At 37.3% G+C, this 11564-nt stretch overlaps 1 protein-coding gene across 1 annotated transcript; it reads left to right on the top strand.

Annotated features, from left to right (window-relative positions):
- Positions 1–3889: 3889 nt before the first annotated feature.
- Positions 3890–11551, top strand: psma5 (proteasome 20S subunit alpha 5). The gene is made up of 10 exons (XM_028446806.1): positions 3890–4025; positions 4298–4340; positions 5433–5499; positions 5952–6078; positions 7218–7285; positions 7365–7472; positions 7603–7661; positions 7744–7846; positions 10964–11050; positions 11203–11551. Exons 2-10 carry the CDS (start codon positions 4312–4314, stop codon positions 11278–11280), a joined length of 726 nt encoding a protein of 241 aa, XP_028302607.1. The 5' UTR covers positions 3890–4025; positions 4298–4311; the 3' UTR covers positions 11281–11551.
- The last annotated feature ends 13 nt before the right edge of the window (positions 11552–11564 follow it).

Below are 11564 nucleotides of genomic sequence, written 5' to 3'. Positions count from 1 at the left end.
CTCCACCCATCCAGATCCACGTTTAACTTCAGGGATGTTACATCTTCTTTGAGAATGTTTTCTACCAATGTTTTACCTCATTGGCTTCTTTTGAGCAGTGAAAAAATTAAGGATTGTCAATCAAATATGACGATTTTTATTGCATTTACAGGTCCTGCTTTTTTAAATGATTATTTTTTTATAGGCAATCTTGTTAACCTTCTCCGAATAAAGTCCCATCTGAGAACTTGCATGTATGTTGCATTGTGTAGATATCATTAAAAATGCATTTATCAAAAAATAAGGCTTAGTTTGTTTTACCTCATTTTTTTGAAAAGTGGAATTCAATTCAACTTTATATGAGGAATGATGAAGGATTCTCTATCAAATCTCATTTATCAGGATTTTTTTTAATTGCATTTACATGTCTTGCTTTTTTTAAATATTGATTTACATGTTTTAACCTACACATGGCAAGGTTTGATTTCCTGACTGAATCTGACAAATATTGCTGTTAATCGTGTTTTTTTTCCCCAAGCAAAAAAAAAAAAGTGACTTTGTTTACAGAACCTAACAAACAATACAAACTATTCAGTCACACATAACCGAACAACATGGTCTTGCCAATATAAATTTTACTCAAAATGATCCTGCTGTGAATGATAAATCATTTTATTTCTGTATTTTTAAATGTCTGTCTGACAGGCCCTGATACTCTGTTGCTTTGGTGTCAACACTCACACATTGTGCAAATGACCTCAAGGTCACTGACGGAGCTGAGGAGAGCTAGACTGCCCTGTGATATATGGCTAGATCACGTTTGTACCAGACACCGCTGTATACGGGGAGGGTGCAGACATGAAGATACACAGACCTACAGAATCTAGATAGATGCAGACACTGATAGAGATAAACAGAGAACAGAGACACACAGACATAAGAGAAACACAGGCATCTTCCTCTGGCCACCTGCACGTGGGCTTGGTCTACTAAACTTTACTTGTGAATAAACATCATTGAAATTATACTACTCATGTCGTCTGTTATAGGAGCTGTTCTTTTAAAAGATCTGGGAAGAAGGTAGAGAAAACCTTTACAGCTGGAAACATCCAATGCTTGTTTTTTTTTTTTTTTCTTTGCCATGATTTTGATGTGTTTGCTCCATAAACTGTAAAAAAAATGGACGGGACAAATTCCCTGGTGAAGTGAAGCTTTTATTTTTGGAGCTCCCCCTGCTGACTGGCTGCAGTATATGTCATAAACCCCGCCTCCTCAATCATAACAGATGGGATGTTGGTGAAACTGTAAAGTTAAAATACTCGTCACATCATTTTTTTTCCAAACCTAAACTCTGCTGTCATTAGTTATTGTCACCCTACATTGTGTTCAAGTGCTCATTTTTCTGTGAAATTTGTTTTAAATAAGTTATTTGAGGTTGAAAAAGGGGATTTTACCTCATATATTACAATGATTGACAGCCGTAGCTCTCTATGTGAATAGCAGTTACATCTTGAAGGAAAGCCGAGACGCCATTTCACTTTTCCGTTCAGTTTTTCTGTCTTTTTTGAGCTGTCATGATGAGTTGTTCTGCACTAAACGGTTCTAAGCCGTTGGTAGGATTTCCAGTGGGAAAGATACTTATGTTCTTGGCGTAGCTGGTCAGTGTAATGCAGCTTTCACACCGAATGCTTCTTCTGTGGCACTGGATGCATCTGTCACACGAAACGTTCTGCAGGTTCGCAGGATCAAATAATGTCCCCATTTGCTTCATATGCGCGTTTGAAGCAAAGCACCGCCGACCAGCGACACATCGAACTGGGTGGGTTTCACTGGCTGCTGAAGCGCGGAGCTGCGCTCCTTTTTCTCCTCTCATGAACATAAACCACCAGTGAAAAAAGCCAGTGTGATTGGCGGCTAATGCTATCCTAGCTCAGTGCCAACTTTCAGAAAACTACAGAGAGCACTTCTACCTGCTACTACCACCTCCTCGTTGATTCTCCTCCATGCCAAATCCTTCCTAGTCTGGTCCCGGTTATAAAGGCTGTGTCATACAGCTCCAGGTGGTCACACACAGCTTCTACTCCATGGTTGAATGGGTGAACAGACCGGTGTCCGTGTTGACGGTCTCACGTCATCAACAACAAAGATTCTGATCGGCTTTCGTCATGCAAAACAGTCGCAGGAGTTCAATATTTTCAACTCTTGCGAATGTGCGAATATGACAAAAATCGGGAGCACGCTTGCATGGCCAACACTCTTGACGCACGGATTGGAACCCACCGCTGCACAGGAAAGATTTCGCATCTGGGATGCATCTATCCATTGACTTTGTTTGTAATCTGGTCTCACGAACATTTCGTGACCCATTCGGTGTGAACGCAGCATTAGTCATCAGGGCAATACGCTAAATGGGCGGGGCATGTTACCAGGGTTCCTCCCGCCGGACCCTACTGCGCAGACTGTGGTTCCAAAATTGCAAGATGGAAGTACCCCTTAGAGCCGTATTTTAGCTTCAAGAACGTTGAGTGGGAAAAGCTACAGTGCGCAACCATTGGTCTGCTCTGATGGAGTTCATGTCATCATTCCTACACAATGTTTGTCACAACATGGACTAAAATCTAATGAGGTTAATGTGTTAACGTAGGTTCAGGAGCAGAACCACGCCTAAAACCACACCCTCAATCACCTGACTCATCTACTTATACACGGTCGTCAACACTTCAACCCACCCATCCCTTCTTCCTTCTTCCCTTTTCCTGCTCTGGTCTCCTTTCAATCCAGGTACAGAGGAGGCTGAAGGTCACCTTGGACAGAGAACGCCAGAGACGGAACTCCCGCTCTGAGTCTCCCTTAGCTACTCTCCGGAGCTCCCTCCCTCTTGTACCTGATGATCCTCCCCACGGGCCGACGACCCTTTCAGACATGTCTTTGAAGAATTATCTTCAACTCCCAACTTCTCCAAATTGCATTAAATAATTCACATACCACTTTGCATTGGCATGGTTCTTGCTAGTGAGCTAGAGGTACGAAGCACACAATCATGCTTGTTCTGCTTCTAAATGTTCAAATTATGAAATCACAGATTTTTTAAAAAAAAAAAAAAAAGAAAAAAAAAAAAAAAGTGATGCTTTAATGCTGGCAAAGTTTCTTAGGTAAATATAACTTCAGCTAAATAGGGAGATAAATTATTTTCCTATGTAGAGATTTCTAAAAACATCATTATAGATATAACTGTAAGTTTCACTCTTGTTAGTTTTGGTTGCATACATTTTTAAAAAAAACAGTTATTGTTACTGTTTTCTCTGGGTCTGGTTACTTACAAATAGTCTTTAATCTAATCTTTGTTTTTGTGAATAAGTCCTACCACTCATTGTACACATACAAGTCATGTGCAAAAATAAATGCCATGCCACAACACTGTAGCTAAGTTTAATATTTTTAAGATTTATCCAAAATGCATAAAAATGTCAAATAGTCCATCAAAAATATTAAAAAAAGAACTGAAACGCACTCTTCATTTTTCAACAAGTCTAAGGAGTTTGCATGTTCTCCCTCTACATGTAAGAGAAAACTAGTGCCACAGTGCAAAGCAAGAAGCGCCCTCTGCTGGTATATTGAAGTACTGTGTCAAGTCTACAGTGTTCCATTAAATAATGTTTTGTTAAAATGATAATTTTACTGAGCTTATATTTTTGTTTAAGGGATCGTTTTACTTATTTTAAAAACTGCATTTGAGTTTTATAAATAATGGCATGGTTTTGAACGGACCCGTTTCCGGTCATCTTACAACTACAATTGATTTATAACTCAATTATAAGAAACCTGAAAACAAATCCTTGGTGAAAACAAATTGTTAGCTCTAAAATGTCTTATTTCCATTCATTCTAACAAGTTAAATAGTTCTCTATTGGTTCTTTATGATTTTATTTAGTCTTCGGAACCATTACAGAGGCGGAACTTTAGTTAGACCTTTGTTTGCTGCGGACATAGTTGAAAGGTACCCTACCCTAAAACAAGCGAACTCATTCAACAGTCTGAAGCTTAAGGTAACTCACTCACACCAGGTTTTTGTTAGAATTTATCTAAATTAACAGCATGTATGTTTTAATTTGTACAATAATGTTGACTGAACGTTCTTTTTGGACGCAATGGTCGTTTTACGTGAAGGTTGTGTTTCTTGCGTGGCTACGAGCTAGCTTGATGCTAGTAGCTAATGCAGCTAGCTGATCAGATTCTGCCTCAAACTCAGGATCAAACTAATAGTTCAACACATTATTTTTGTTGGAAACCTGATCAGACCACTACTCTGTTTTTGCAGGTTCGCTGTGAAAGATGTTTTTGACCAGATCAGAGTATGACAGGTGGGTCCAACATGAACTGCTTTGTCACTTTCCAGCCCTTCATCTGCACAGAGTGAGGCGGTGCACAGACAGACGTGTTCACAGCAAAAATACTGATTCTCACCCAAAGAAAGTGTTAAACCTACATCCAACATGTAACACGTGTCCTAATCTTTAGCTTACTTGTCTGTAGATCACCGTTATTCTTTAACTCGGCTTTTCTTTCACTTTCGGTATCCCGTCTTTATTTTATTCAGCATTATTTACTTACAGTGTAACAATTTGATTAAGAGAAATTCTTCATATCCTGAATAAAGTTAAAACTTAGACATTGATTTATTGTATATTCACATTTTGTGACGTGTAAAACATGATAATGATTATTATTATGAATCACTCCATCACTCTTTCCTGGTACAAAGTCCCTCTGGCTTGGGAAAAAAACATATACATTTATTTATTTTATTTTATTTTTTAAAACTGCAATAATAACTGCCCTGAACAAGATCAGATCAGAAATCAGCCTTCGCACTGCTCATGATTTTCATTAAAAAAAAAAAGGAAATGAATCTTCATTATGTGTTTTTATCTTAATTTGTGTCTGACTGTGGTGCATTTATTGTTGTTGTGGCTGTGCCAAATAAAAGTTTTTGTCACTGTTTTGGGACAGACATATTTTTTTTTTTCTTCCTATTTTTTTTTTTTTTTTTACAAATAATGAGGGTTAGATTTTATTTTCAAGTCTGGTATAGAAAAAAATAGAATGTGAATAATGTTACCAGGATACTATATTACTTCTAATCAAATACCTTCTGTCATATTGATAAATCTAGAAAGTATATTTAATTTTTATCCTACATGTTTTCAACATACATCCCCACACATGAAGTTCTAACTTGTGTTGATAAAAAAAGAGAAAATGACGTGACAATTCCTAAACATTGTGATTTAAAACAGGCAGTTAGGTATTTATTCTGTCAGATAAATTATTGTTTCACAAAGTGTATTATAGCCTCATGGTTTCTTCTTGCTACACATTTTGTTGGCACACACACTATGAAGGTGCTAACGTACCCATCTCTAGTATTAACCTCTAGAACATTTGTTTTCCAGAGGTGTGAACACATTCTCTCCTGAAGGCAGGTTATTCCAGGTGGAATATGCGATAGAGGCAATTAAAGTGAGTATTTCCAATCAAAGATATTAGGGATGTCCCGATACAACTTTTTAATTTTCGATATGATACCGATATTGCAGCCTTGCGTATCGGCCGATACTGATATTGATCCGACACCGATATCAGCATGAAACATATTTTTTTAATTTTTTCAAAAACTGACCCATTTATTATTAACCAATTGGTTAAACAATATTTAACTTTCAACATAATATTTACAGTATTCCACAATTGAATAAAATAAACAATTGGAAAAGCTGGAAATTTTAATCCGATATTTGTTTTCAGGCTAATATCGGACTGATATCGATATCGGATCAGGTCACCTCTAAAAGATATCACTGTTTTAAAGTTTTATGCTGTTGAAATTATTAAAGAAATATGGGAAAGGGTTTAGTCATGCTCACGGAAATGTTTTTTTTTTTGTGTGCGTGTGTGTGTCCTCGCTCTCCCAGTTGGGCTCCACTGCCATTGGTATCCAGACATCAGAGGGGGTGTGTCTGGCTGTGGAGAAGAGGATCACCTCCCCCCTGATGGAGCCCAACAGCATTGAGAAGATTGTGGAAATTGACACTCACATTGGTATGTTAGAAACTAATGGCTCAACTGATAGAATTATGGACTGGGTCTAAGCTTTCTGTTGGGTGACGTATTGTAATTTCGTATTAAACACAAACTGGTCCTTTAGATCAGGGTTTTTCAGTGAGAGATCGTCAGGTGTGTCGTGCAAAATGATTCAATTTCACCTACTTGGTCAAAAAACATTTTTGAAAACTAACACTCTCAACGTTTAGCATGGAACAAAATTGAATTATAAAAATGTGTTATGAATGTATTTAATAATAATAATAATAAAAAATATGTAAATATAATATCAAATTATATAATGTAAAAAAAATACATTGTCTAACACAAAACAATATTTAAGAGAATGAAGTTTAATTATAGTTCTAATCATATTTAATGTATTGTTTTCATATTTTTAATTACACTTTTTATTTGAAAAAATAAATACCGCTATATCCATCCATCCTTCTTCTGCTGGCAAAATAAATATAAAATATCATGATATATATATATATATTTTTTGCTGTTCATTTGATTCCAATTAAAAACACTTGCAGACTGTTAATTGCACTTTTTTTAGTAGGAAGTAGAAATATGAAACTTTATTCTTTGTGTTTATTTGATTCCCATTCAACACACTTTTATCAGAATGATTGTATATTGTTAATATAGGCTACAAATTTTTTTTTTTTTTTTTACATTTTGGTTGGTGCTGTGCCTTGGGATTTTTTCAATGAAAAGATGTACCTCAGCTCAAAAAAGGTTTAAAAACACTGCTTTAGATGACCGACGTTTCTTGTATTTTATGTTTAAAACAGAAGCCTGTGCAAAAGGAAAAATCCATTGCAGTAAAGCTGTATATGCAGTTAAAAACAGACCGTCTGTCATTCTTTAGTCCTTTAGGTTTGGCTGGATGATGCTTTATTCTATATCGTTGTAAAGTAACAGATTTGAAGTACACACTACATTTGTCTATCATACTTTTTACAGTGTTACTTTGAACAGATGTAGAGTAAACCTTTTCACTGACAATGTCTCGTACCTATCACCATTTGTTATTATCATTTTACAAAGTTTGATCAGGTTACCACTTCCACACAGTTGAACATGGGATGTGTTTAGTTTGCAGAGCTGATCGTGTTCTTCTCTCACAGGTTGTGCCATGAGTGGCTTGATAGCTGATGCTAAGACTCTCATTGACAAAGCAAGAGTGGAAACACAGGTGAGAAATCTGAGGACTGTGTCACATGCTGTCAGTAGGATGTTAATTGTGAGTTTGACCTGAATCCTGTCTTCTTCAGAACCACTGGTTTACCTACAACGAGACGATGACGGTGGAGAGTGTGACTCAGGCTGTGTCTAACCTGGCTCTGCAGTTTGGAGAGGAGGACGCAGACCCGGGTGCAATGGTCTGTAAACACATGCACCAGATCATTCTACTAATGTTGGCTGTTTAAAGATCAAATTAGTTTAAATAATAATAATAATGTTGTAGGCATGTATTAACTTTGGGTTGTTTGGTGTTTTGCTTAATCTCAGAGTCGACCATTTGGGGTTGCGCTTCTGTTTGGAGGAGTGGACGAAAAAGGGCCGCAGCTGTATGTAAAGATGATAATAAAATTGATTCGTTTAAAGGGTGTTCTGCTTATATCACAACTGATTTGTTTTGCTTTGTTCTAGATATCACATGGACCCATCGGGAACCTTTGTGCAGTGTGACGCTCGCGCCATTGGCTCTGCATCTGAAGGAGCTCAAAGCTCTTTGCAGGAAGTCTACCACAAGGTACTAAACACTGCCTACCTAACACTACAACACTTTCACCCATAAAAACATCAGGTCACTTAACACCTGAACATCATTTAACATTTGATTACTCTTTAATCTGTTTAGAATTGAAAATTAGATTATTAAACACAATCTTATACAGCACAGTGACAATGTGGGGGATTCTTTGAAGCCAGATATATTCAAGAGACCTGATTTTCAGAGTGGAACTGTGCTACTGTATGAGTGATTTTGTTGAAGTGAGAAGTAAATGAAGGCACTGCTGGATATATTAGGGCTACTCAATTAATGGAAATTTGATTACGTTTTCAATTATTACACCCAAAGATTACAAAAATAAAAATCCAGGAAAAGATGATTATTAAAGGCACACTGCAGACTTTGTGAACTAAATAGTTAACCCAAATGATTCCTCAGGCCAATATACAGGGTTTGACAGTATCAATGCTCCGAGTGGGGCTTCCCTCTTGAAATACTGCCCATGTTAGTTTGGAGAGAGGCATGTCTTTGGCCAGGTCATGTGACCTGGAGAATGCCTGGAGAACGTATCACTTTATGGCAGTCATGTGACCACAGGCTCGGATATACTGATTGGGTTAAGGCTTTTTCTAGTATTTTTCAGCCTCTTTGACTCCTGGTCATGGTCATGCTTCTGAGGAGGCTAAAAAGACGCAGCCAAGAATTTTTGTCTTTTGTCTGGTTGATTAAGCGATATCACACGAGGGGGAGTGCTGTTTGATGAAATATCAGCACTGGTATGATTTGGCCGTAGATAATCACACCAGTGCTGACATTCAGCACAACAGCACAATGATATTGCTTTAATAACAGTTCTACAAGCACTTTATTTTTCTTTTATTACTTAACAGTAATAAGTGACAAGAGATTATGATTTGTTTTATTTAATCATTTGGTTCCGCCAACAAAAAGTTCAAGAGCACACATGCTGCGTTCATACTGCAGGCAAATGCGACCCAAATCCGATCTTTTTGTCCATATGTGACCTGTATCTGATCTGTTAAAGACAGTCTGAACAACACAATTGTGATTTTAATTAACTATGCATCATTGAAGCTGCTGAAATCCCTATCCCACCACTGTTGACTCCAACTCCACATCCAACCAGTCCGTTGTAAAGATGTAGCAGCCATCACAGCAAATGGCTACAGGGATAAACCTGGCTCTAGGTTCTTTTTCACTCTTTTAAAGTTAAGAAGTTCTGATGCTGACTACTGTTGGAAAGAACATTTCTCAGTGCAACACACAGTCCTACACTGAACACCTCCATATATATTTCCGTAAACACCGTGGGGTCATAGTTCACTTTAGGACCTCTTCTGCGCATGCGAGTAACTTCAGTGTTGCATTCCGTTCATACTCCAAACTGATTGAAGATGCATTTAATATGTGATATGAACCATCACACACACAAAACACTGAGTTTTGGAAAAAATCCAAATTGTGCATTAAGACCTGCAGTGACAGTGTACTGGGCTGTATAGCCCAAGATGTAATGGTAATTAACAGTATTTAGATCAGCTGTACAGCGGAGTGATATGATCCATAAGAAGTCCCAGTGCGTTGTTGTTCTATATCAGCACTTTTGGAATGTCTGCCATCCAATAAAATTACTTGGTCAGAACTTACTGTTGTATAATGCTTGCTCCATCCTCTGGCCAACTTTGTAACAAACTCTCCAGCTCTTCATCAGACCAACATCAACCCTTCAGTGGTTCCATTGTTATTGTTGTGGTGGAGGGAGGGGATAGTCAGTCGTTGCACGCCTAACCTAAAACATCCCATTCTCACCCACATATTTCCCAACCGGGCCGTGCCAGTGATGCATGTTGTTCTAAAACATAGTACAGTTCAACTCACAGTATCGGAATAATCTTGGTTTTAGTTGACAAACGTGCATGTGCATGCCTGCCACAGATTGCCTTGTGGGAGTCGACCCAAATGAGAGTTGGACAGTAGAAAGTTCTAAAACGGTGTAGAAATGAATGACTCTAAATACCTTGACAGGTTGAAGTGATTGTTACAGAGAAAATTAGGGATGTCCCGATACAACTTTTTCACTTCCGATACGATACTGCTATTGCATCCTTGAGTATTGGTCGATACCGGTATCGATCCGATACGATATCAGTGCAAATCATACATACTTTTATTACTTATTTAGTAGTGTGTAATGTTAGAAAAGGTTTGATTAAGTGATGTCACTCAAACAGAGAACAATAGTAATTCAAGTTCACTTCAGTTATTTTTACTGTCAGTATATGTGTATGATGGGAGCAACTGAGGGCGCAAACAAAAACTTATCGGAGCGCCTAATATCTGACATTTTAGATGCAATCCGATATTTGTTTCTTGTCTGATATCGGACCGATATCTGATATCAATATCAGATTGGAACACCCCTAGAGAAAATAAACATAAACAAAGAAAAGGTTTACAGGATGACATTGTGTTTAGGGATGTCCCGATACAACTTTTTCACTTCCGATACGATGCCGATATGTCAGCCTTGAGTGTTGGCCGATATCGATTCAGTACGATATCGACACAAATCATACTTACTTTCATTCGTTCTTACAGTATGTAGTGTGGAATGTTAAGAAAGGCTTGATTATTAAAAAAAACAAAAAAAAAACAGGCCCATTTATTATAAACCAATGGATTAAATTTAATTAACCCTTTAGAATAAGAATATTCTATGATTGAATAAAATAAATTAAAAAAATAAAATGGAAGATATTGAAAAAATAAATCCAAAAAACCAATATATCGGAGATTTTAGATGCAGTTCGATAAAATTCGATATTCATTTTCATATTAGACTGATATCCAATATCGGATCAGGACACCCCTAATTGTGTGGCGAGAGTTGTTGAAAATATATTTTTTTAATTTATTTATTTTTATTTAGCCTTTTTTCACCATATGCATCAACAGTCCATGTATGTAGAAATGCACATTTGACAGTTTACTGATTGGAGAGGAAACTCTAGTTAAATAATAATAAATTGTTATAATATTGAATAAATGTTCCATTTATGGTAATAAGACGTACTATTTATTAATGTATTATTCCTGTTTTTCCCTGTCTGACAGTCAATGACATTAAAAGAAGCCATCAAGTCTTCACTCACCATCCTGAAGCAGGTGATGGAGGAGAAGCTCAACGCCATCAACATAGAGGTTTGTTATTCACACAAAAATCAGAAGGTGTAAAATTACACTTCAAATATGTCTGTTTTTAATTGTGATTGGAAAAAAAACTAAGATTCTTGTCCTTTACTGTATATACATGCTGAATTTGTTCATTTCTGTGTGTGTGTGTGTGTGTGTAGTTGGCGACAGTGGAGCCAGGGAAGACCTTCCACATGTACTCCAAAGAGGAGCTGGAGGATGTAATCAAGGACATCTAGAGCAGAAAACACTTGGTCTCTAAGTTCTGGGCAGCAGCGATGAAAACGTTGGTGTTTTCCTTGGCTGAGGATCACAACAAATCTGCTACTTTTCTACAGCGCATTCTCACTGCTTAGTAGGTTTCTAATGACTGTGTTCATTTCTCTGTCTCTCAGTGTGTGTACATCTCACACACCAGTCAGACCAGTGCTTAGAGGGACATAAAATTGTGGGTTGGGGGGTATTTTTTGTTACAAATCAGTCCTACAAATAAATTGTTGACTTCTGAAATGACTGACTCAGC

The sequence above is a fragment of the Gouania willdenowi genome, chromosome 5, assembly GCF_900634775.1.
Source record: "Gouania willdenowi chromosome 5, fGouWil2.1, whole genome shotgun sequence".
Lineage (NCBI taxonomy): Eukaryota > Metazoa > Chordata > Actinopteri > Blenniiformes > Gobiesocidae > Gouania > Gouania willdenowi.
This window is presented reverse-complemented; position numbering and strand designations above follow the sequence as displayed.